The sequence below is a fragment of the Heteronotia binoei genome, chromosome 19, assembly GCF_032191835.1.
Source record: "Heteronotia binoei isolate CCM8104 ecotype False Entrance Well chromosome 19, APGP_CSIRO_Hbin_v1, whole genome shotgun sequence".
NCBI classification, from domain to species: domain Eukaryota; kingdom Metazoa; phylum Chordata; class Lepidosauria; order Squamata; family Gekkonidae; genus Heteronotia; species Heteronotia binoei.
Window position 1 is genome coordinate 26,204,112 of NC_083241.1, and position 27,274 is coordinate 26,231,385.

Consider the following 27,274-nt stretch of genomic DNA (forward strand, 5'->3'; position numbering starts at 1 on the left):
GGCGGGGCTAGCTTTGGCTATTCTTGTGACTCGGTAGTGAGGTTTCCATGGCCCGGTACCGAGTCACGACCCTGCAATTGGGAAACACTGGATTATACCATTTCATCTTCATGGGCTATACCATTTAAACTTCACAACAACACAACAAGGTGGGTTAGGTTGAAAGAGGAAAAATTGGGCAAGGTCACCCAGTGAGTTTTATGTCTGAGTGTAGTCCTGAATTCAGGTTTCCTTCTCCCACTCTACTTCACTGAACACTGCAGCAGTTTGTTTTATTGAATTAGCTCAAGGCCACAGAAAAACAATAAACACAATCAAAGCATCAAGTAAAATCCATCAAATAGCCATTAGAATATTAAAATATGTGACGACCATTTAAAAATAACCTTTAGAGCTAAAAGAAGCAGATGCTACACTTGATCTTAGCCAAAAGGCTGAGAAGTGATCAAACTTTGCCAATTGTATTGTTATCAATTGTAATATCACTAGTTTGTTCTTGTCTGGCCTCTTTGAGCATCGTGATAAAATGTTCCCAAGGTAACTTTTCCAATCTACTATGAACTCTGGGCATCAAAGAATCACAGGAGCAGATCCTCAATGGACCAATGGTTGCCCGAGCAGACTCGCTCATTATTTAGGGGCTCATTACAATGACCTTTTACCATTGCCTACTGTAAAGTATCCAGACATGCCTGAGTAAAGTCTTTTCCAAAATATGATAAATCACTAAAATAAGCATCTATTTTGCTTTTTCAGTTCACCCGCAGTGGAAGTTTGCAAACTGAACAATCCTTTACAATAAAACTGTAATGGTATTGGCCAAATTGAGCTCTCCCATTGGTTGACAGCTGCGCTCCATAAACTTTTGGCCCACCATGCGTCAGTCAACACCTACTGCAGGCTCAGGAACACTGAGCAAACTGCCAAAACAGTTTTACCTCAAAGACAGACACTTTCTCTGACACTTCTCTGTGGCCTCAAAAAGGGCTGCCGCTCTACTGCGGCCTCACAAAGTGTTTCCTCAGAGGCCACGGTGGCTGTCTCTTTCCTGACATTCCCTGACTCCCTCCTTCCCTCAGCCTCACCCCAGGGCAGGGATTGGGCCGCTGGGGAAGCTGCTAGCCAGAGGCTGTTGCTAGGCGGTAAAGGGAGAGACCTCAACTGAATATGATGCCATAGGGTCCACCCTTCAAAGCAATTATTTTCTCCAGGATGGGGAGAGAGCTCTGTTGTCTGGAGTTCAGTTGTGATCCCAGGAGATCGGAAGTTGGCTACCCTAGGCCTGGCATAACTTCTGGGTGACTTGATGTCACCTGACTGGAATGACTTATAGGCCTGATTGCTTGCTTCTGTTCAGCAGAAACAGAGTCACATGGACAGAAGCACTGGAGAAAAAGCTGACAGCTCTGTGTAATATGAGCCTCTGTATAGAATACTTCTCAAAACCTTCAGTTAATGGTACCGTTAATTCTTGGAGTGAGAGAGATAAAATTGGCTATTGAGTGTGAAGAGATATATTCAGTAATATTGGCAAAAAATAACAGCTTGGAAAAAGCTTCATAGCGAAACAAGAGAGTAGACTGGTTGTGCCTGTTGCTGGTACTTGTAGCTGCTGTGGAAGTATTCATTGCTTGCATTGTGCAAACCTGGATACAGTTTTTTGCCATTAGTAAAACGACTGGAAAGATCGAAATTATTTGTGAAGCATTCTTTATTGAAGATTTTGAGAAGCATTCTATACAGAGGCTCTGTTCAGCAGCAGCCACACTGACAGCCAGTGTGTCTTAGCAGTTGCCAACTCAGGTTGGGAAATTCCTGGAGAGAGTAGGGTTGAGGAGGGTTGGGACCTCAGACAGGTGCAATGCCATACTCTCCAAATCAGCCAGTTCCTCCTGGGAACTACTGTAGCCAATCTCCAGGTGCTTTCTATTCCTCTACCTTTTTTGCCATGATTCTCTTGTTTGGTTACACAATCTCCAGGTGAGAGCTGGAGATCACTCAGCATTACAACTGCTCTCCAGGTGGCAGAGATCAGCTCCCCTTGAGGTGTGGGGAGGAAGTGAAGGCATTCACTTGGGTGGGTGGGGCAACAGCAAGAGTGGGGGGCACTCGCCCAGAGCCTCTTTCTAGAGCCTGTTGTATTTTTCTTCGCAACGATGTCAAGAACTGTGTCTTGCCAATGGTATATGCATCATGTGTAATCATTGCTCATAGTCTTATACGCATTTTTTTCTGTGTATTCCTGGGATTTGTGCTGTTATGTCTTTGAAACAATATTATAAGTACTTTCTCTCTGCCCTGGATACAGAGGGCCCCTCTGCAGCCTAGAACACATTCCTCAACACAGCTGCAAAGGTCATCAATTTTCTGTTCAGCCAGAGAAACTAACTTTCGATTCTGTATGCTTAAACGGAGTGGGGAGTGTACCCATCTGGGAATAGCTTTGAATTCTATTCATGCTCTTTTTTATTACATGGAAAACAGTCAGAATAAGGTATAAATGCAGAGCTCAGTCTGGAGGGGACAGTTCTAACAAAGAACGTCTTGACTGTGGATATGATATGCAAAATGAATTCCTGTTGGGACTTTTTCTACAAAAAAAGCCCTGTGTGAAACAATGGTGATGTCAGAGTGTGGCCTATATGCAAATGAGTTCCTGCTGGGCTTTTTCTACCAAAAAAAGCCCTGCCCATCCCTATTCTCATCCAAGAACCAACCCAGCTTAGCTTCCAAGATCTGGTGAGATTGAGCTACAGTATGTCACTTTCCTTTCAAGAAAACAGCATAGAATAAACTTTAACCTTTCCCTCAGGCTGTGAGGGGAGAACTCTCACCTCCCATGCCTTTTCAACCGATAATCCAGCCACAGCACAAAACTTTGACCTTGTGTGGTTAACACAGAACCCCAAGTCTCCAATCAGAGCATCTGGGATAAGTTTACAGCTGATGTAACGATTCATCGACTTAGAAAGGAAACCCGCCAGCGAAGCAATTCCGTTGTGAAAGCATTGGTAAGAAAGAACACTTTCAAACTGCACACCCTTTGCTTCTTTTTGAAAGGAAGGTGACGGTGATGCTATGGCAGGCCTGGAACATTTCAAACATGCAAATTCAATAAGAGGTTTGGATTTGAATTGCATTGCGCCTTTCTGCGTCGCCCGGCAGAATGAATTAGGCCTTGATTGCATCATTTACATTCCAGGTTCGGTTTTCAAGGAGGGTTGATTTTTGCTTAAATGAGAATCCCATTGCTATTCATTAATTAGGGCTTATAGTTCTCTGCAGTTCATAATTGGTCCCCAAACAGGTGCTTGCTTTCTCTCAGAACTCTCTCGCTCTCACACACAGTCCAAGCACCTAGGTATATTTTCAGCATTTGGATTCACAAGGTTCCTCCAATGCGGCATGGAACACAAAATGTTGTGCGGAAAGTGTATTTAAATCTATTTATACTCCAAATGTAGCTATGAATGGCGGGGAAATGTCAGTAATGCAGCCGGATTGGATCTGGCTTCCTTTCTAGACATTTTCCGGGGCGGAGAGGCCAAAGCCTTCAGCTTGAAAAGCTTCAGTTGCAGGTAGAATTCTAGAAGCTCCCTTGTATTGAGCGAAAAGTGATTGATGGAGGCCAGTAAGAGTTTCCATTGACTGGTCATGGCTATTCTGCTCTTCTCTAATACTGCAATTCAGGATTCTTCACCAAAAACCGGCAGAGCTGGAGCCTGCATCTCAGTCATTGCAAATCGAAGGACATATGCAGGCTCTCTCTTTCCTTTTCTTCAGGTTTCTGAACATTGTTGTTGCAAGCATTCGATACCTGCCTGGTTTTCTCACTGTTGTTCCCAGTTTATTTCGTTCTTTCTTTTGTGACACTTTTTAATTACATTTTAAATACCATGTATATCACAGAGAGGCTATTTTATAACATTCATGTTTAATGAGCTCACAAAAAAAAAATCAGTTTTAAATGGGCATGCTGAGAACATCATGATCATCATCATCATCGTCACAGTCAGATATCTGACTGATAGATGGTACTCTGTAATTCAAGATCTAGCCAAGTTCTTGGGAAATCTTCACAAGATTCTTGCTGTACCAAGCACCATTTTCTTCTGGGGCTGTGATGGTGATGATGATGTTGTCATTATGGAGGGAAAAAGACAGGTTGCTTACCTGTAACTGTAGATCTTCGAGTGGTCATCTGTGCATTCACACTCATGGGATAGTGCGCCTGCGCCGATCCCCGAATCGGTATCTGAAAAAGCCCGGGATTTTTCCGCGCTCGGCGCCAATGAGCATGCGCAAGCGACCCACTGCGCATGCCCACCAGCGCCCGCGCGGCAATCCCGCCAGTTCCTCCCTGACCGCTGAAAGCCCCTTTACTGAAGAGAGACCGTCAGCAGCGGGAAAGGAGGGCGGGTAGTGTGAATGCACAGATGACCACTCGAAGATCTACAGTTACAGGTAAGCAACCTGTCTATCTTCTTCGTGGTCTCTGTGCCTCACACTCATGGGAGATTAGCAAGCAAAGCATACCTGGAGGCGGGAAGACGGTCAGCCTGAAGAAACAGCTTGCAACACCGCAGCTCCCAACCGAGTCCTCTGCTGAGCATGCACGTCCAGCGCGTAGTGCTTCATGAAGGCATGCGGAGAAGACCAGGTAGCCGCCTTGCAGACATCGGAAAGGGACACACCCTTCAGGAATGCCACCGACGTGGCCATCGCCCTTGTGGAGTGTCCACGAACAGGTCCAGGTAGAGGCTTCTTAGCCAACAAATAACAAAGTCTGATCGTCTCAGTGAGCCATTTGGACAGTCTCTGAGAAGAAATTTTGGACCCTAACTTTGGGGCAGAGTAGGAAACAAAAAGTTGATTGTCCTTACGAAAACCCCGTGAACGGTTTAGATAAAACAGGAGGGCACGCTTAACATCTAACGCGTGCAGTCTGCGTTCCTCATCCGAGGAAGGCCTAGGGTAAAAGGTGGGCAACCAAACCTCTAAGTTAAGGTGAAACTGGGAAACCACTTTCGGGAGAAAAGTAATGTCTGGGGCCAGAGAGACCCCAGCCTCTCTAAAGGCAAGGTATGGGTAGTCACACCGCATCGCTGTGAGCTCCCCTGCACGACGTGCCGAAGTGATGGCAACTAAAAATGCAGTCTTCCAAGACAAAAGTTGCAGGGAACATGTCGCCATAGGCTCAAAGGGGCGACGAGTCAACTTGTCCAGGACCAAAGTCAAATCCCACAGCTGTGGAGGGGATCTAGACGGGGGATGAAGGCGGAACAATCCCTTCATAAATCTCTTGGACTGCGGGTGAGCAAAGACAGAGTAACCCTCAACTGAATCATGAAAAGCAGAAATAGCTGCTAAATAGACCTTAATGGATGAGAATACCAGCCCCTCATCCACCAAGGACAAAAGAAACTCAAAAACTGTGGGCAGCCCAACAGTGTCAGGTGACATTGGAGAGTCAACCACAAAGTCACTGAACTTTTTCCACTTCCTCTCGTAAGAGGCACGGGTGGAAGGTTTCCTGCTACTCTGGAGCACTTGTTGAACCCTGGTGGAGAAGTCTAGTGGTCGATGAACCACGCTGTCAGCTTCAGGTGCGGCACGTTGTGATGGAGCACGTGCCCTCCCTGGGCCGACAACAGGTCCGGTTCTGCCGGGAACTGGTAAAAGGTCCCCCTCGACTGCTGGAGCAGGATCGAGAACCAGCCCTGACGGGGCCACCACGGGGTCACCAGAATGCAACGTGGCTTCTCCTGCACTAACTTGTGGACCACCCTCGTTAGCAAAGGTAAGGGCGGGAACATGTACAGGAACCAGCCCTCCCACCGAAGTAGAAGTCCGTCTCCCAAGGAAGCCGGATCCGCACCTCCCCTGGCACAGAACAATGGGCACTTCTTGTTCTGCGCTGTGGCGAAAGCATCCAGCTGTGGGTAGCCCCAGAGTTGGAACACCGGCTCTAGGAACCTCCATTGCAGTTCCCATTCGTGTGGGGAGGCTCCACCCCTGCTGAGAGAGTCCGCCTGTATGTTGAGGACCCCCGGCAGATGTGTAGCTTTTACAAAAATGTCCCACTGGAGACACTCCTCCCAGAGATCCATCGCCAGTGAGCATAGCCTGCGAGACACTGTCCCCCCCTGTCTGTTTATATAGCACAGGGCAGTGGTATTGTCCGTAAGCAATGCCACAGTCTGTCCCACCAGCAGTGGACGGAACGATCGAAGGGCAAAGTGAACTGCTAGCAGTTCTAGGTAGTTTATATGGCACCGGCTCAGTTTCGGTGGCCACTTGCCTCCCACACACAGCTCCTCCAGGTGGGCTCCCCACCCCCACATGGAGGCATCGGTAGCGATGGTTACTGTAGGGGTCGGCAGATGAAAAGGGGCCCCTTGACGGATGTTGCTCTCTGTTCCCCACCATTGCAGGGAGCGGAGAGTCCCGGGTGGAATGGTGAACCTCTTTCGAGGTGAGTCTCTGAGAGGCCGAAAGTGGCGCAAGAACCAAATCTGTAGGCCTCTCATGTGCAGTCTTGCGAAACGTAGCACGCTTGTCGTCGCGGCCATCAGCCCCAGCATCCGCTGGAGCTGCTGAGCCGTGCCCCACCGCCGCCTTTGAAGTAGCTGCACCAGATTGATGATGTCCTTCGCTCTCTGCGAAGGGAGGAATGCTCGATGTTGTTGAGTGTCCAACAGAGCCCCTATGAATTGAACTGTCTTTGAGGGAGTGAGATGGGATTTCTCCAGGTTGACTTGCAGCCCCAGGGTGCCAAGAAGACGCAGAGTGGTAGCGATGTGGGTTGTTAGACTCTCCCTCGACTTCGCCACAAGAAGCCAGTCGTCGATGTATGGGAAGACAACGACTCCCTGCAGACGAAGATGGGCAGCCACCACACTCATCAGCTTCGTGAACACCCGAGGAGCAGTAGACAGTCCAAACGGCAGGGCCCTGAATTGGAAGTGACGAGCACCCACTGCAAACCGTAGGAAACGCCTGAACGCGGGATGGATGCTGACATGAAAATAAGCATCCTTGAGGTCCAGGGTCGCCATCCAGTCTCCCTGATTGATGAGGGGCAGGATTGTTTGCAGCGTAGCCATTCTGAACTTCTGGTACAGAATAAATTTGTTCAGACTCCGAAGGTCCATGATAGGCCTTAGGCCCCCGTCCCTTTTGGGAACCAGAAAGTACCGGGAGTAGAAGCCTCCCGTCCTGGCCTCCGGTGGAACTACCTCTATGGCTTGTTTCTGTAGGAGGTTGTTCACCTCCGTCAGCAGAGGTGGGGAAGGGGGAGTGGTGACTACCACGGGCTGGTTTGGAGTCTGAACAAACTCTATTTTGTAGCCCTCTTCTATGATGGACAGAGCCCACCTGTCTGTGGAAATCAACTCCCAGGCAGGCAGGAAAGGGCGTAGGCGGATGGATGAATTCCCAACGGGGACGACGACGCGTGCTTGGAAGAAGTCAAACCCCCTGCTTCTGGGAGCAAACCCCCTTCGACTTGCTGGGCGGTTGTGATCCATAACGGTTCCTGCCGTTACCCGAGTAGGGTGATCGCTCGGACTGGGCAGGGCGAGGACGCCATTGCTCCGGAGAGAACTTCTGATAAGGCTTCTTGGTCCAGGGTTTGGACCATTGCTTGGATTTGGAAGCCTTAGGAGCAGATTGGACACCCAAGTTCTTAGAGGTTTTGACACTCTTGTCGAACTCTTGCAGCGCCGAGTCAGTTGTGGTGCTGAAGAGCCCGTCACCCTCAAACGGCAGATCTTCGATGAAGGTCTTAGTGTCCTGGTGGAGCGTGGTAGACCTGAGCCAGGAGTGCCGTCGAATACAGACTGCAGACGTAATCTGTTTGGCCGAGGCTTCAACCATATGTTTTGCTGCGGCCAGTTGTTGTCTGGCCACAGCGAGACCTTCTTTTTGTAGCCTGGTTGCAGCAGCCCTCTTTTCCTCAGTTAACGAGGAAAGGAAGGGGGAAAGTTGTTCCCACACGGCATACTGATATCTAGCCATGCAGGCGGCATAGTTAGACACCTTTATGCCGAGTGCCCCCGCGGAGTAGACCTTGCGGCCCATTCCATCAATCTTCCTCCCTTCTTTGTCCGGTGGGGAGGAGTGGACCTTCCTTGCCTTCGAAGAGGAGGAGACGACCACCGAGTTCGGGCGCGGATGGGTGAACAAGAACTCAGCCCCAGTCTCTTGGACCCTATACATATGGTCCAGCCGTTTCGATGAGACTGGCGTCGAGGAGGGTCGCGCCCAAGGCTCTTTGACCACCTGGAGGATCACCTTGGTCACTGGCAGGGCAACCGCAGTGGATGTGTTCCTTTGCATTATATCGAACACATTGTCGTCCACTACTGGCTCCGGTTGCATCACAGGCAGCTTGAGGGTGGCGGCAATCCGCTTCACAAGGTCCCCATAGGACTTCAGATCCTCCGACGGCGAGATCGGGAGATCCTCAGCCGTCTGGGAACCCGGTGAAGGCTCCAATCCCTGAACTTCACTCTCCGACTCCGACGACGAGGAGTCCTTGTGTGTGGAGTGCTCCGAGAGCAACGGGGTCGATTCTCGCGGTGGAAGGATCGGTGGTCTTCGATCCACATCTACCGGAACCAACTGTCGATCCGGGGGAACCGACGCCGACGCAGAGGCCTTCCGAGACCGATGGGATACCCTCGACACCGATGAAAATTGGGATGCTTGCTCCCAATCGTGGTAGTTGTCCGGGTACCAACGACAGGTCTCGTACCGGGAGTAGGGAGGCTGCCACCTGCGTTGCTCCCACGGTGGTATCGGGAAGCGTTGAGGAGGATAGAATGTGTCTCGCCTGACTCGGGGCTTGAATGGTGGGTCGATCACCGGTGCCGACGCATCAACCTCCGAGGTCGATTCGCTTTCAGAGCGACGACGGGAGCCCGAAGACGAAGACCGTTGGGTTAAGTCGATTTCCGGCTCTTGTTCCGACGCCGACAGGCGCTGCTGGGCTGGGCTACGGCGCGGAGGCGTCCGAGGTTTTTTCGGAGGTTTTGTCGACGTCGATGTCGACGCACCGCCCGATGGGGAAGGAGTGCGGGGTCGCTTTCGCTTCTCCTTCGACTTCGCCTTTTTCGGAGGTCGGGTCCCCGAGTCCTCCTGGTGCTTTTTAGCGGGCGTATCCACCGAGCCCTCAAGGGAACGTTTCGTGGAGCCACGCTCTTCCGGCAAGTCCAAAGTCCGTATCGGAGCCGCATCGGCCGATGCGAGCTCCAGGGCCGGGGTTTCGGACGACTTCGGTGCCGATACCTCCATCGGTCGATGGGGTGTAAGCGCCGATTCGATCAGTGCCGCAGATAATCGAGCCGCCCGGTTCTTCCTCGTCTGCTTCGAAAAGCGGAGACAATGCGGACACGAGTCTACTCGGTGGGCCTCTCCCAGGCACAGTAGACACAGGGAATGACCGTCTGGAGGGGCGATCTTCTTCCCACACGCACGACAGCGTTTGAAAAACCCCCAGCGACTTTCCATAGAAAGTAGCCGCAAAAAAACTCCCCAGAACAATCTGAGAGAGAAAAAGAGGAGTGGGGGAAAAGCGCGGGCGAAGCGCCCCGAAGGGCCGTCCGGCGGGCGAACACAAAACGCGCTTTTTTTTTTTTTTTTAACTAACTAACTAACAACTATGAACTACAACTAACTACTAAACAACAACGGTAAACGGGCTAGAACGAGAAGAAAAGGCGAAGCCAAAAATCTTCTCACCGACCGGGGAAACGGAAAGGTAAACCTCTCAGCGCAGCGGTCAAAAAGGAACTGGCGGGATTGCCGCGCGGGCGCTGGTGGGCATGCGCAGTGGGTCGCTTGCGCATGCTCATTGGCGCCGAGCGCGGAAAAATCCCGGGCTTTTTCAGATACCGATTCGGGGATCGGCGCAGGCGCACTATCCCATGAGTGTGAGGCACAGAGACCACGAAGAAGATCCTGCCCAGTGGAGAGCAGAGGAGTGGGACCTGGAAGTAAGGAAATAAAAGGCCCAGCAGTCATGAGAGCTCCCTCATCCAAACAGTGGTGAGTCAGTTGGAATCAGAAGGATGGGAACGCATATTTCATGGCCGGCCCCCCTCATTCCACTATAGGAGTACTGCAGAGACTGAACTCCACAGCTAAAGAAGGACAATTCGGAAATCCATGTGTTCGCTCCTGATTACATCTTGTCCCAAACCCGATGTGCCAAGCGGGTGACGCCCTTCAAACTCAGGTCCCCTTATGCTTCAAAAACAAGTCCCCCCCCCCCCCCAATGCACAATCTCTTTGGACATGGCTCCATTATAAATTTCATTCCTTTGTTCAGCAAAAGGGCATCACCTGGCAACCGTTTATCACATCGGATTGTTCTTCGATGATTTTTAATTCAGACAGCTCACTTTTCAAGGGCATTTATATAGCTATAAGATCCAGTGGCACTTAACCCCCTCCCCCCTCTTTTGGCACTAATAGCTCCCCCCCCCCCCACATTTAAACATTCCCATCTGTTAGCTGCTCTGACAAATATGACATTGCTATTATACATCCTAAGTACTCACTTTGAATGGTGACAATGTCTATTCTTTGCAGTGGTGTTGGATAAAACAACCTCTCATTTCCCATTTATGACCACCCAAGGAGGAACAGGGGGAAAAAATACACCTTTTAAGTGACACGGCTCTTTCATTAGAATGGCACAATTAACTGGTTACTCTGCTGGAATTCTTTTTCCCCTCTAAGAGCGCTGCATATCACCGGATGCGGAAGACCTTCCAACTAGTCTTTGAGATGGTGTTTCGCAAGCACAGGGGCATGCTCTGGATTCCTTCTTATAATTAGCGTTCACAAGAGTTGCTGGGAGAGAAAAACGGCCTGCATGCAATCCTTTGTGCTGCATTAGAAAACCGAGTTTTGCCTACTGGGGCAGCAGGCCGATTACATCAACTGGCAGGAAGAAATCTCCAAAAGAAAAGTCTGGAGGTGGGGAAAATCCTCTGTGGTGTGGTGGATAGGGATAGACTTGCCTATCAGGTCACTCTTCAGTCTTATCTGGGAAAATCGGGTTTGATTCCCCATTTCTCCACTTGCAGCTGTTGGTATGGTCTTGGGTCAGCCACAGCTCTTGCAAGAGTTGTCCTTGGAAGGGCAGCTGATGTGAGAGCTCTCTCAGCCCCACTCACCTCTTCGGAGTGGAAGGCGGGATATATATCCCATATCATCATCTTCTTCCCAGTCAAAAAAAAACAACAACCCTGCACAAGAAAAGCAACCAAAAAAATGCTGGGACAACGAAAAAGAAAGTAAAATAAAACTATGCACATAGTATAAAATAACAGTATAGAATTTAATAATGCTAGTGCTAAAATATAATTAAAAACAACCATCTTTTGGTTCAGTATTTAACTACGTAATCCCAATACATAAAACAAATGTCCATTTACAAAAATACAAGTTTAAAAGAACATATTTTCTCCATGCGCTAGAACTAATACCAAACTCATTTCAACCCCTGTTCTTCCTATGTGGAATAAGTCAAACTGAGTACTACATTAATTTGATAACAACATACAGAAAACCAATCATACACTGAATGCACCAGAAATTTTTTTAAAAGTTGGGAAGAATGAAAAATATTTAAATGTCTGATAGAAACAAAATTAATTGAAGTTTTTAAAATACATGAAACTAGAACAGCTACCTTACTCACCCTTGAGATGTTCACCAATGAAGTGAGTGGTATCAGGATGCAAAATACTTCCTTGGCCCATAGATCTAAACCATACATGTTCTGTGACTTCCGGGGTAGGAAAATGCCAAGCTGAGCTGCTTCTCATTAAAGGAGCAGGCTGGAACTTCTGTTCGGGGTAGTGGAAGGCAAACTAATGCCTCCTGCCTACTTTTCTCAGTCAGAAATTAGTCCAAGATATGCACAGAAAACTTTGTGGAGATTTACCTTGGCTAAAAGAGAGTTCCGGGGGGGGGGCTCCTTTGAGGGGTCTCCGGAGAAGAGTTGCATTTTCATCATCTGCAGAAGTTTCCGGAGTCATTTATTTGACATAATCTCGACAGAATCCTAACCTTCTTGGACATTATTAAACATCTAAAGCTATACAAGACCGGTGTGGATCTGGATAACTTGCAGAAAAAGTACAGATTACTATCTTTCATTCTGGGACTATTTAAAGTTAAACAGAATAAATTCAGAAGGTGGGAAATGGAAATCTAGAAAGCTTGAAAGAAGAAGGAATGAAGAGGTGAAATCTGGACTTTTTAAATTTAAAGGGCAGCGCTAAAAAGTGAGAAGGAATTTATTGTTTGGTCTACTTGTGGTTTTGAAAAAAGAGCACCATTGTCACAGACCTGCAGCATATACAGTCAACACAGGAAGTACGTCAAGTATCGTGAGATCTCTCTACCAGCGAAAACGGGATTTGGTGGCAAGTAAAGCAGGAAGTATCAGATGAAAAGCCTACTCTAGGATTATAATACCATAGAAAAACATCGGCGGCCATTACAAGGAGGTCAAATTAAAACAACATTTTTAAGGTGTTCGAGACATTAAAAATTGTTGGAAATAATAGAGGTAGTGATGAAAAGATAAATACTATTGGGCATTATTGTTAATTATAGACTTTAAAAGTTTTTAAAGGAAAAAAGAAATTTTTTTTAAAGGGTAGAAGTAAAGGGTAGAAGTAGAAAGTCGCGACCGCCATTTTGAAAGAAATAAAAAACTTTAAAAAGTAATATCTCAGCCTAGGAGGCTCTGAGGACGGCAAAATTAGGCTTGTTGGAAAAAGCAAGCTCTAATCTTTTGAACCCGATAGTTAAATTTTAAATTGGTGAGAACAAAATTTTCGGTGTTTTTAAATGTCAAGAGCATGAGCAAACCCGTACAAGGGCTACTTCTCTGGAGAAAATGCAGGAACAATTAGAGGCCATGGAGGCTAGAATGATGAAAGGTATGAAAGAGATGATAACTGCCTCTAAGAAAGAAACCATAGAGAAGAGATTTAAAAAGATATTGAAGATCTCAGAAATGAGACTGAAGAAACATCTAAGAAAGTGCAGGAGGTAGAAGGGAGAATGAAAGTACATGTTTCCACCTTGTTGAAAATACAAGAAAAAGTGGCAATCCATGACTGCAAATTGATGGAGACTCAGATACGTCTGAGAGGAGTACCTGAAAAGGAAGAAAGTGACATGAAAGAATATATAATAAAGATAATTGCAGAATTTTTGGAGGAAGATCCTGAAGGGTCTAGAAATATGTATGACTATATGTATAGAGTGAACTCACTTTATACAAAAAAAAATCTACCCAGAGATGTGGTCATAAGATATATGACAAAGGAAATGGTGGGAAAGATCATGAACAAAAATTTTGAAAAGACATTGACAATGGAAGGCAGCAGAGTAAGAAACATGAAGGAGTTACCAAGGCAAGTGATAAATGACAGAAGAACATACAAAAATTGACAGAGAAATTACAGGATAATGAAATGAGGTATAGATGGATAATACCTGAAGGTTTGAGCTTTGAACTTCAAGGAAAAAGAATTACAATTACAGGAACTGCGTAGATTTTATGAAGAAAATAAAGAATTTGCACCATGATGGATTACAAATTATTATCTTGGAATGTAAATGGACTAAATTCACCACAAAAAAGAACGGCAACATTTTATTGGATTAAAAAGCAAAATTGTAATATAGTTTGTCTACAAGGAGTACATATCAAGCAAAAGGATTATAAATTTTTATGGAATAAACAATTGAGATTAGAATTTCATTCCTTGGCTGAGCAGAAGAAAAGGGGAGTGGTTTTTTATGTTAAACAGGAATTGGATCCTAAATTAGTATTTAAAGACAAAAATGGAAGATTTGTAGCAGTAGAAATAACGTTGAATGGGGAAAAACGTTGTTATTGGGACTGTATGCACCAAATGTCAAGTCTGCTTTAACTCTGGTCAAGTCTGTGTTTCAGCTTTGGTTCAGGGGGAAGCATTCTGGGTAAAAACCACACTGTATATCAATGCTGCTAGCTCGAACTTTCCTCTCCCCCCTCCCTTCCTTTGTTATGTAGCTTTGCTTTGAAATGGGAATATGTGAAAGAGATTATGGTGCCTTCTCAGGCTGGGCACCGGGGGAGGATCCGCCCAAGGCCACCAGGCCTGAGAATGAATTTGTAACATCAATGTGTGAATGTGCCCTGCATAGTACCCCCTCCCTAAAGAATCCCTTTGAAGTATACCTTATATGATTACACTTTACTGTATGATCTTCAGTCTTTCAATCTCCCTGAAGTCGAGAACAATGATATCAATAAACTAGAATCTTTGTATCAACAAGGCCTCGTTATTGAATCAGCAGACTTGACACCAAATGGGGCGAAGGATATATTTTTTAAAGATATTACACAACAACTTGATGAACTGACATATGATCAAGTTTTGATAATGGTGGACTTTAATGGAACAATTCAGAATGTATTGGATAGATCTGGACAAAAAAGGAATAATAAAGAAGGAAAATTGCCAAAATCTTTTTTTGAATTGGTTAAACAAGAAAATTTGGAAGATATATGGAGGAAATTTAATCCTAAAGTACAGGACTATACCTTTTTTCAGCAAGACATAATTCTTTCTCTAGAATTGACATGTTGTGGGGCACTAAAGATTTGAGCCTTATAACAAAGAAAATTGAGATTTTGCCTAAAATAGGGGCTGATCATAATCCAATAATGTGGATTACAAATTCGTTGAAAAAATCAAGATGGAGGTTAAACGAAGATTTATTACAGAATAAAGAAATAGTGACATCTCTAGAAAATGAGTCCAAAGCTTTCTTCCAAATAAACGACAGAGAAGATATTGAATTCCAGACAGTGTGGGATGCCTATAAGGCAGTAATGAGAGGAATATTGATATCATTGAATAATAAAGATAAGAGGGCAAAAGATAAACAGATGTTGGACATTCAAAATGAAATAAAGAAAAAAGAAAGCGAATTAAAGAAAAGGCCAGGGAAAAAGAGAATTATGAGGGAGATTACAATATTGCAAACAGAAATGAGACATTTGTTAAATAAAGAACTGGAATGGAATTTGAAAAAATTACAGCAAAAGTCTTTTGAGGGAGCAAATAAACCTGGAAAATACCTGGCCTGGCAATTGAAAAAAAAAAAGAAAGTAAAATTATTAGTAAGATTGCGGCTGATGGAAGAGAAATGGTGGATCAAGAAGGAATAAAAAGAGAATTTTTAAAATATTATGCTGAATTATTTAAGGGTGTTAAAATAAAGAAAGAAAAGATGGAACTGTATTTACAAAATATTAAAATAGCACCCTTAACAGAAAATATGAAAGAAGTTTTGAATGTGCCAATTGAAAGAATAGAGATTGAAGCAGCGATCAATGCAATGAAAATTGGAAAGGCACCTGAGCCAGATGGATATACAGCTAAGTTTTTTAAAACCTTTAAAGAGGAAATAATACCCAAACTCCAAAAATTAAAAGGTAAAATACCAAATACATGGAAGGAAGCAGTGATTTCGTTAATTCCAAAAGATAGAGATGTCACGAATGTAAAAAATTATAGACCGATTTCATTATTGAATAATGATTATAAAATATACATAAGGATATTGGCAGAACAACTAAAGCAATATTTGATAAATTTTATAAAGGAAGATCAAGCAGGGTTTCTTCCCGAAAGACAGATAAGAGACAATATTAGGACTGTTGTAAATATTGTAGAGTATTATGAAAGACATCCAGAAAAGGAAGTAGCATTATTCTTTGTGGATGCAGAGAAAGCATTTGATAATCTAAATTGGGACTTTATGTTTGCAGTTATGGGGAAAATGGAGTTGGGAGAAGACTTTATAAGGATGATAAAAGCAATATATACTGAACAACGTGCAAAGCTATGTATAAATGCAGACCTTACAGAAGATATAATTAGTAAAGGTACAAGACAAGGGTGTCTGCTCTCTCCAATGTTGTTTATAATGACACTTGAAATCTTACTGATGCAAATTCAAGATGACAAAGAAATAGAAGGATTAAAAATAAAAGGATTTACTTATAAATATAGCGCATTTGCAGATGATATAATGTTTATAAATGAAAACCCCACTCAAGTAACACCTTTGCTGTTAGCTAAAATACAAGAAATATGGAGAACTGGCGGGATTTTATATAAATAAAGAAAAATCAAAAATTTTATGTAAAAATATGCAAGTAAGTAAACAGAAGGAGTCACAAAAACTAACGGGTTGTGAAGTTACTTCGAAGGTAAAATATTTGGGTGTGGCGATAACAATGAAAAATATTGATTTGTTTAAAAATAATTATGAGAAGCTATGGCGTAAAATGGATGAAGATATGATAAAATGGAATAAACTTAATTTGTCATTGCTGGGAAGAATAGCTGCAATTAAAATGAATATTTTACCAAGAATAATGTATCTATTTCAAACTATTCTGATTGTGAAGCATAGCAAACAGTTTAACAGATGGCAGAGGAAGATTTCAGAATTTGTGTGGGCTGGGAAGAAACCAAGAATTAAAATGAAAATTTTAACAGATTCAAAAGAGAGAGGAGGATTCCAATTACTTGATTTAAAACTATATCATGAAGCAGTCTGCTTAGTGTGGATAAAAGAATGGGTGATGCTACTAAACAGAAAACCTTTGGCTTTGGAAGGTCATGGAAATAAATTCGGCTAGCACGCTTATATGTACTATGGAAAAAAAAGATGGATGTTTTTTTCTCTCACCATTATATAAGAAATAATTTGTTGAATACGTGGATGAAATATAAGAAATATGGGGATGAGAGAAAACCGTTATGGATAGTGCCAGCAGAAGTGATAAAAATAACAGCTGAAGCGGGTGAAGAAAAGTGGTTGTCATATAATCAGCTATTAAAAATACAAGGCGGTAAAATAGAGCTGAAAACTGCAAGAGAGATGAATAATAAATATGATTGATTTCAAATGCAACAAATAAAGAGCTTGGTGGAAAAAGATATCAAAACTGAAGGAATAAGAAAAGAACAAACAGAAATGGAAATAGTTCTGGTTGGAGATAATGAAAAATTAATTTCAAAACTACATAAACTGCTTTTGAAATGGTCTACAGAAGATGAAGTCGTGAAATCCCAAATGATTAAGTGGGTAATTAATGTAAATAAAGAAATACAGATGGAAACTTGGGAATATCTTTGGAAGATTTCTATAAAGCTTTCAACATGTCATAGTATTAAAGAGAACTGTTTTAAAATGATGTATAGATGGTATATAACTCCCAAAAAGTTGGCAAAGATGAACAATACGATGCCAGGTAGATGTTGGAAGTGTAAAAAACATAAAGGTTCTTTTTACCATATGTGGTGGACTTGTGAAAGAGCAAAAAAATATTGGCAGATGATTCAACAAGAAATATCTAGGATCTTGGGATATGAAATTAAGAAAGTTGCAGAGACTTTTCTGTTGGGATTATATATGGAAAAATTTCCAAAAGAAGATAGAATTATAATGTGGTACTTGCTCTCAGCTGCTAGGACATTGTATGCACAGTTGTGAAAGCAAGAAAAAATACCAGAGAAATGGGATTGGATTGTAGAAGTTATGACATGGAGTGAAATGAACAAATTGACAAGAATTTTAAAAGACTATTATTTAGAAACATTTAGGTTGGAGTGGAAGAAGTTTAGAAGTTATATAGAAAAAGAGTGGAAAGTAAAAGGACATTGAACAATTTTTGATAATGATTAAGTCTTAAAAGAAAGGAAAAATAGAATTTTTTGTTTTATTAGTGGTACCTTTAAATATTAGGATTTTAAGTATACAACACCAGCGGGGGTCAAGTAATGGGGGGAGGGGGATTAGAAAAGTAATATATGGGATAGATAAAAATAAATAATTAATAATGCGAAGAATTGATTGTTACCATATGTTACTGAAATAAAATTGTTTTAAAAACTAAACCATACATGTTGTGCATCCTGAAAAGTTGCCCCTGTCGTCTCTGTAGCAAATGAACGTGTGCCCAGGAAGCACAGAGGGGCAAAGGAAGATGGCACCCCCTCCCTTCTCTTCCATATTTATGACAAAAGGGGAAAGATTCTTACCCAGAGAGGTCATCATAGTATGTTTTTCCTCCATCACTTCCCAGTAGAGTTGTCTTTGGCCTGGATCCAGGACAGCCCATTCCTGCAGCGTGAAGGACACAGCCACCTCCTCAAAGGGCACTGGCTGGGGATCCCTGGAAGAAGAAAATATTGCCCAGCTGCTCATCTATTCCTGCCAATGCTCCCTCTAAGCTGTGGAGTCCCGCGAGCAAAAATTCTGCTTCGTGAGCTACCGGCGTTAATGTTGTGAGCTACCGCATAAATTAGTTTGCGCCGGGGGCTAACAAAACCACAAGCTAGCTCACACTCAGCTGAGTATTCAAGAAAGAAAGAAGAATCCCATTGGCCAGTCATTTGCTTAAAAGAATGCAATGCATCAAGCCAATGACAATAAACATTGCAATAGTTGTTTCAAGCTTCTGACACATATAATATATAGGAAGTCTCCAAGAAATACAAACTGAGAACACTGCACAGAACTGGATTTCTTTTGGTCAAATTCTCTTAAAACAGAGTTTTCTTGAATATAAAGAAAACTCTAATTGACTATAATGATATAGCATAGACTATTTTGCATATACCATAACAGAAATACAAGGCAACTGTATTAGCTGAAGTTTTTGCTGTAAACATTCCTGTCTGCAGAGGTGTGCTGCATTACTCTAAAGCAGGGGTGCCCAAACATATTGTGTGGCTCTTGAAAGCCCCCATCACCATTCCTCTCTTTAAATCACTTCTCCAAGCCAAGCCAGCTAGCAGCTTGGAGAATGCATTTAAAGTTGCTTTCTTTCTACCTATTCTTCCCTCATCTTCCTTCCTTGTGGCTCTCAAGGATCTGACATTCATGTTGTGTGGCTCTTCCATTAAGCAAGTTTGGCAGCTCCTGCTCTAAAGCTTGCATCCAGCTCCATAAACATAAAACTGGTCCAGTTAAGGTCTATTTTTTGTATTTCTCCTGACAAACCCAAGGCCTATTCACTCCTGCTTGTGATCCTTGGGGGTGGCAGACGAGGGAGGCAGGGCACAGAACACCCAGCACAAACCTGCTGCCTCAGAGACGTTTCCAGATATCTGAGCACCGTGCAATGACTGCAGCTGGAACTAGAAGTTAGCTACTGCATCATCTCAGTGGCTTCAGCTTCAAGGTGACTGTGCGACTTACAATGCCACAAAGAAGGGGACTGAAACCCACTTTGGTCTGAGTTAACTCCAGAATCATAGAATCATAGAGTTGGAAGGGACTTCTAGGGTCATCTAGTCCAACCCCTGCACAATGCAGGAAACTCACAAACACCTCCCCCTAAATTCACAGGATCTTCATTGCTGTCAGATGGCCATCTAGCCTCTGTTTAAAAACCTCCAAGGAAGGAGAGCCCACCACCTACTTAGGAAGCCTGTTCCACTGAGGAATTGCTCTAACGGTCAGGAAGTTCTTCCTAATGTTGAGCTGGAAACTCTTTTGATTTAATTTCAACCCATTGGTTCTGGTCCTACCTTCCGGGGCCACAGAAAACAATTCCACATCATCCTCCATATGACAGCCCTTCAAGTACTTGAAGATGGTGATCATATCACCTCTTAGCCACCGCCTTTCCAGGCTAAACATCCCCAACTCCTTCAACGTTTCCTCATAGGACTTGGTCTCCAGACCCCTCACCATCTTCGTCACCCTCCTCTGGACCCGTTCCCAGCTTGTCTATATCCTTCTTAAATTGTGGTGCTCAAAACTGAGCACAATACTCCAGGTGAGGTCTTACCAGAGCAAAGTAAAGCACTACCATCACTTCACGTGATCTGGACACTATACTTCTGTGGATACAGCCTTTGCCTTTTTAGCCACCGCATCACACTGTTGACTCATGTTCAGCTTATGATCCACTAAGACCCCTACATCCTTTTCACACATACTACTGCTAAGACAAGTTTCCCCCATCCTATAACCATGCATTGGATTTTTCCTACGTAAATGCAGAACTTTATATTTGTCCCTGTTAAAATTCATTTTATTTGTTTTAGCCTAGTTTTCCAGTCTGTCAATGTCTTCCTGTATCCTGTTTCTGTATTCTACTATATTTGCAACCCCTCCCAATTTAGTATAATTGGCAAATTTAACAAGCATTCCCTCTATTCCTTCATCCAAATCATTGATAAAAATGTTGAACAAAACAGGTCCCAGGACAGATCCTTGAGGCACTCCACTTGTCACTCCTCTCCAAGAGGATGAGGAACCATTCACAAGCACTCTTTGGGTGTGATCTGTCAACCAGTTGCATATCCATCTAACGGTAACAGGATCCAAACCACATTTTACCAACTTGTCAACAAGGACAGTATGTGGAACCTTATCAAAAGCCTTACTGAAATCAAGATGAACGATGTTTACAGCATTCCCCTGATCCAGCAAGGTAGTCACTTTCTCAAAAAAAGAGATCAGGTTAGTAGGAAAAATCCAATGAATGGTTATAGGATGGGGGAGACTTGTCTTAGCAGTAGTATGTGCGAAAAGGATCTCGGGATCTTAGTGGATCATAAGCTGAACATGAGTCAACAGTGTGATGCGGTAGCTAAAAAGGCAAATGCAATTTTGGACTGTATCAACAGAAGTATAGTGTCCAGATCACGTGAAGTGATGGTAGTGCTTTACTTTGCTCTGGTAAGACCTCACCTGGAGTATTGTGTTTAGTTTTGAGCACCACAATTTAAGTATATAGACAAGCTGGAACGGGTCCAGAGGAGTGTGATGAAGATGGTGAGGGGTCTGGAGACCAAGTCCTATGAGGAAAGGTTGAAGGAGCTGGGGACGTTTAGCCTGGAAAGGCAGCAGCTAAGAGGTGATATGATCACCATCTTCAAGTACTTGAAGGGCTGTCATATGGAGGATGATGTGGAATTGTTTTCTGTGGCCCCGGAAGGTAGGACCAGAACCAATGGGTTGAAATTTAATCAAAAGAGTTTCCAGCTCAACATTAGGAAGAACATCCTGACCATTAGAGCAATTCCTCAGTGGAACAGGATCCACAGTAGGTGGTGGGCTCTCCTTCCTTGGAGGTTTTTAAACAGAGGCTAGATGGCCATCTGACAGCAATGAAGATCCTGTGAATTTAGGGGGAGGTGTTTGCAAGTTTCCTGCATTGTGCAGGGGTTGGACTAGATGACCCTAGAGGTCCCTTCCAACTCTGTGATTCTATGATTCTCTTGGCAAATGCCATTACTTTAGTTTTAGAATGATTTACCTCCAATTTATTGGACTGGCAGAACTGAGCAAAGGCTTTCAGTGTTCTTGTGAGACCTGTGGGTTTTCTTGACAAGAGGATGGCATCGTCCATGTAAAGGAGAATTGCAACATGTTTGTTTCCTAATTTTGGAGGATGGTGATCTGATTTATTTGTGTGTGCTACCAGATCATTAATATAAAAATTAAAAAAGAAGAGGGGCCAGGAGGCAACCCTGTTTAACCCCCTTGGCTGTACCGATGGGGTCTGTCAAGAGTCGCTGATGAGAGCACTTGACCCTAATAAATGTCTGGTCATACAAGGCCTGGATACGGAAAAGTAGCTGTCTGTCAATGTTAGCGGCTCCTAGTTTGTTCCATAAGATAGTTCTAGATACTGAATCAAAGGCAGACCGAAGACGATGATGATATTGGATTTATATCCCGCCCTCCACCCTGAATCTCAGAGCAGCCCACAATCTCCTTCATTTCCTTCCCCCACAACAGATACCCTGTGAGGAGGGTGGGGCTGAGAGAGCTCTCCCAGAAGCTGCCCTTTCAAGGACAACTCCTATGAGAGCTATGGCTGACCCAAGGCCATTCCAGCAGCTGCAAGTGGAGAAGTGGGGAATCAAACCCGGGTTCTCACAGATAAGAGTCCACACACTTAACCATTACACCAAACTGGCTCTCCCGGAAGGCTGCATATAGGGACACCCTTGAATTGGAGGAATACTTAAAGATCAGGTGGCCCAAAAGCACGCAATGATCTATCACAGAGCAAACCTCTCTAAAGCTCTTGGATTCTCCTTCCCTGCCCCAGTTTATGAAATCAGAAGCTCACCTTTCCTGCAGCCAAGCGAAAGCCAAATTCTCCCTCCAGCTGGACAAAAAGAGGAAGAGAGTCCCTGTTGACATCCAAGTTCCCCAAATGTCCTTCTCTCTCTCTAGCAAAAACCACCCTGCCAACACCAAGAAAAGACAAGGTGGACCATTCTGGTGCTCCCAACTCTGTCTGGGAATTGTGGTTTCCAGCAAGAACGAGAACCAAATGGAATAATAAGGCCAAAGTTTTCAAGAAGGCTTCTTCATTCTTCTGTAGCGACGTAAGGCAAATTCACTGCATCTGAGACCAGCTGAAGAGATCCTGGACTTTCTTCCCCTCTATTTTCTCATTATGTGAAAGGGAATCAAACCTTTCAGACGACTTCCGAGATCAAAGAGGATCAAACAAGACGTCGCCCTCTCCCTTGTCTTCCAAGTTCATGATGACAGTGAAAAGATCCTTACCTAGAAAGGCCACGTTCTCGTACGTTTCCTGAAGAACTTCCCAGAAGAGTTTTCTTTGGCCTGGCTGCAGCAGAGCCCATTTGTCCTCTGTGAAGGACATGGCTCCTTTCCCAAGGGCCATTGGGGATCTCTAAAAGAAGAAAAGATGGCCCAGTTGATCTTCTGCTTCCGCCCTGAGCATTCAAGAAAGGGGGAAGCATCCAACAGGCCACCCACTCCATGAAAGGAATGCAATACATCTCCAAAAGGCATCAGTACTTTCAGCTGGTAGCTCTGATTTCTGTCTTAATTTCCTCCCCTCAGAAAAGGCCCAGCAGGAGCTCATTTGCATATTAAACCACACTCCCTGACACCAAACCAGCCGGAACTGCATTCCTGCTCAAAAAAAGTCCTACCTCCCCTTATGCTAACCAACCAATTCAGATATTACATTATGAGGAACCTTTCTTGTTTTTCAATTGTGTTATTGTTAGCAATGATAATGATTCTGCATAATCAATGTTAAAGTGAAAGAGGTACTTTGTTTACATTTTGTTATATATTTGGGTTTTATTTTTGGATATACTTTAAAAAACATTTTTCTAATGGCAAACTAGAATGTATTTCTCTTTTAGAACAGTGTATCAGAATATTTTGGGGTTTTGTATTGACATACTCAAATAGGGATATTGGCTGTTTATCTTTTTACATATACTAACCCATCTTCAACTATATTCTAATGTATTCTTTTCTTCTAATGGCAAACTATAATGTTGCTATAACTTCTTGAGATACTAATGCCCTCCATTTAAACCCACAACTAAGAAGTCAGAATGACACCCAGATTTATGGCACTTCAGACCTATGACATGTCTGCTTTTTATCACCCTCCACGGCTGTTACAGCCCAGTTAACGATACTAAACAAACACAGACCCCAATTTGGGATTCTTTTAATCTGCTAAAAACATTCCCATGACTCTGCATACCAACTCACTGCCCACTTTCCCTATATTCAAAGATAGCTTGCCACTCCATTTTGTCTGATGAAGTCCGCTTAAGAGCATACGAAAGCTTATATTCTGAATAAATTAGTTGGTCTTAAAGGTGCCCTTGTCTACTGCTTTGTTCTACTTTAAAAAATTGTTTAAGAAAAACCTGGTAGAGGCTCCTCTTGGGGGTCTGAGGCAGACGCCTTCCACATCTCCCAACTGCCACAGCTTTTGACATGGAGATGCCCAGGACTGAGAACCAGGACCCCCTACGTGCCCAGTCCATGTCCCTGCCCGCTGAATCACAAGTCCCCACTGGTACAACATGCAATCAAAGAACAGCCTACTTTACCAACTGCTCCACAGTGCAGGTGCCCCCCAAGGACCCAGTCAAACGCACCTGGTGTGGCCTCCCCCCCCCCCTTTGCAACGCCCACAATCATAAGACTGACCTATTTTACAAGGATTGTTGTGAGCTAGTCTAGGGGAAGCGCCTTGAACGCTCTGCAACAATGGGGGGGGGGGAGTGTGTGTGGGGGGGGGGCTGCTCTCTAAATCCAATGGGAACTTGCTTCCCTGTGAAACACCTCTAGGATTCGCCTCCCCAGTTCAGTGAGTGGGAAGTGCTCCTCTCCTATCTCACCTGCTGGCGGTTCCAGCCCAACTCCCTCCCGGCTGCTTGGGCAGGCGGAAAAGGCAACCGAAGGGAAGCAGAAACCCCGCGCCACGTGCCGCCTTTGCAACAGCCCGCGCGGTCCGGGCTCGGTTGCGCGTGCGCTCCCTCTCTCCTTCCTTCCCCCTCCCCTTAGAGGGGCTTTCCAATTTGGCTGGAGGAAGCGCGTTTCTCCTCTCTCCGAACCAGAACCGCCTGCAAAGCAATTTGGGAAGCCGGAGACCCTCCTCGGCCCCGAAACCATCGCTGTTGTGACGACGGGGTTTCTGTTCCCCAGCCCAAATTGCACCGCTTCTAAATCCACTGCAAGCCTTTCTCCATCGGCTGCATTTGGAAAGAAACGTTAAGCCCCGATTGATTCCCAAGACGGTCGCAGCAGCCCTCTCATGTGGCGCCTTTACTCAGAAGTAACCCCCCTCCCCACCGGGGCTTACTCCCAAGTAACCGCGCTCAGGATGCCAGCCTTCCCACGTGCCCCCGAAAGCAGTGTCCGCCTTTCTGTCCTCGGCTTTGCTCCTGGTGTTTGGGGAGCGAGCAAGGCGCAGTCGGAGGGGGCGTCAAACTGGGCAGCCCCCAGGAGGAGCTCAGAGCGGCCCAGAGCTGCATCGGTTGTTAATGCAGAGCGTGAGTGAGAAAATCTCTCAGGCTGTGTCCAAACAAGGGGGAGGGGAATAAACTGCCAGGAGTGGACTTTCCACCTAGAACAGCAGGAGAGCCCTGCTGGATCACACCCCAGTGCTGCTTCTAGTGCAGCATTCTACCCCACACAGTGGCCAACAACACGGCCTAGAGGCTAAAGCTTTCTCCTGATATTGCTTCTTGGCTCTGGGATTCAGAGGGGAGGGGGAATATATAAAAACAAATTAAATATATAAAAACAACATGCTTAAAATGTTAATGCTCATTGATTTTAAAGGTGCTTTCTTTGTATTTCTCCCATGGGATCCACCAGGGAACTGGGCAAAGGAAGCTGTGGCTCCTTCCTTCCTTCCTTCCCCAGGGGAGGGGGGAGCCTCAGCCAATAGAAAGAAGAGAGGCTTTGCTCAGTAGCTCTGCTGTGTGATTGAGAGCCTGGAAAAACAAGCTCTGCCTCCCCCCTCCTCCCTGAGGCTCAGCCAATGGAGAAAATAAGAGGTTTTGCTCAGCAGCTCATGTGCACTGGAGCAAGCCTTGCAAAGCAAACTGTTACGCAGAAGGAAGCAAAATATAGGGAAAAGGAAGTCGGCCAGTTGCTTGGGGGCCTGATAGGAGCCCTCCGGGGGTCTGATTTGGCACCTGAACCACATGTTTGACCCCCGTGCTTTAGACAGTACTTCCCACTACAACCACCATATTGTATGCTATGGCTGCTGTAATAGCTAGGAATTTAGTGCCAGCTTCCTCGCTTTTTCGACCCCGATCTTTCACACCAAAAAGCATAGGATTGTTCAAAAAAACCCAAACCCTGGTTTCTGCAAGAATTCTTAGGTTCTTTCAGCTAACTCTGGGCAAAGTGTTCCAGCAGCCCTTATTGAAATGCAAATGACTGCATGGCAAGCCAGTCATTTAACATGCAAGTGTTCTGAACAGTTGCAAAAGAAATGTTCCTCTGAATTCATAAATGTGCAGGGATTTATTGAAAACCTCAAGACAGATTCATGATTGTACATTTTATTACCAGAGAGGAAGAACAGAAATTAGCCACAATAGTTAGCCAGCTCTGACTGAGCTGGAGAACTTTGGAAGACAAAAACAAGATCACTTCCAACTTTTGCACTGCCATTATTATCGATTTATTATTTATGGGGCCGGAGTCTCTGACTTGCAACTCCAAAGTAATTTGTCATACAGCAGGGGATCAGGGAGGGCTTCTACTGGCTGCCACCACTTTGGTAAGGGTCTGTATGGGAGGGCCCAGTACACCTATTCACCTCTGTCTTCCTCATTAGCAAGTACCATTTAACCATGACGAAAGAGAATGGAGGACCCAGGCAGTTTGACAATAACAACAGGTTTATTATAAGTGCTCAAAAACAATAACTGGGTTGTAAGACTTTTTAGTGCAACAGTGAATAGAGAAACAGTAAAGGCTGGTACAACGAAATAAAAACCCTGACACATACCTAAACATTCCCTTCCTCTAATCGCAATAGACTTACCTTCCTTGGATGAGGGATTCCCTCTTGCTTTTTTCTCCCTAGCCTCTTTAGAGAGAACATTTCTACCTGCAGCCTTTTCCAAAGAAAACAACCCTGCCCAATGCTTGGCCTTTTTATGCTTTCTTTCCAGGTCCCACCCCTCTGAGCCAGTTTTCCCTCCAAAATTGCATTTACCCAATCAAAGTAACTGAAGGGATCCGGGAAAATGTAGGCCCTGTAGCCACTCCTACTCAGGCTTCTCTCTCACCAGGCCTAGGATCATGACAGTATTAAAATATGCTTTAGAAGACTTCTACCATTTTTATTCTCGTTTATGCTGCAAGGATCTGGAAATCCTTTGCTATGCAGATATTCCCAAACCGGAATTCTTCTCATATCTAATCTTATTTCCCAACTGGGGAAACAGTAACATTGACATTTGTATTGTTGTTAGTCTGCTTTCTGAGACTACGGTAGATCTCCTACTATGGTTTGGCTGAAAGTACACCTTTGACTAACGAATGTTGATGTTCTTTAATTGTTGTGAGATTTTTCTTCAATAAAAGCTCACAGTTTGGAAATGCTCTCAGGATCAGTTTATGGGCTTCCACAGGCCGTGAGTTCAGCAGGAGCTCACAGGAGCACAGCTCCTGAACCTTTCTGAGGGGTCCCCCTCCTCCTCCTCACCTACCTACCTTTAGGCTTGTCAATCCCCAGGTCCCAGCAGGGGTTCTTCCGCTTTCCTGGCCCCCAATCAGCTGGCCGGCGGGGGGGAAGCCCCGCCCCAAAAGCCACCATGTGATTTTTTTTCCCCTCCGGAGGCTCCAGTCTCTGATTAGAAAGGCTTCCTCTTGGGATGGGGTGTCTGTGTTA

The 27,274-nt window shown here is 44.6% G+C and overlaps 1 protein-coding gene and 1 pseudogene across 1 annotated transcript; both read right to left on the minus strand.

Moving 5' to 3' along the window:
* Positions 1-326: 326 nt before the first annotated feature.
* Positions 327-446, minus strand: LOC132587989 (U2 spliceosomal RNA; annotated as a pseudogene).
* A 3,469-nt stretch (positions 447-3,915) lies between these two features.
* Positions 3,916-24,367, minus strand: LOC132587807 (zinc finger protein 560-like). The gene is made up of 5 exons (XM_060260183.1): positions 24,255-24,367; positions 22,642-22,771; positions 22,196-22,313; positions 18,141-18,274; positions 3,916-4,201 (listed from the first exon to the last, which is right to left on the minus strand). The coding sequence occupies exons 2-5, from the start codon at positions 22,760-22,762 to the stop codon at positions 4,170-4,172; spliced, it is 405 nt and encodes a 134-aa protein (XP_060116166.1). The 5' UTR covers positions 22,763-22,771; positions 24,255-24,367; the 3' UTR covers positions 3,916-4,169.
* Between the last annotated feature and the right edge of the window lie 2,907 nt (positions 24,368-27,274).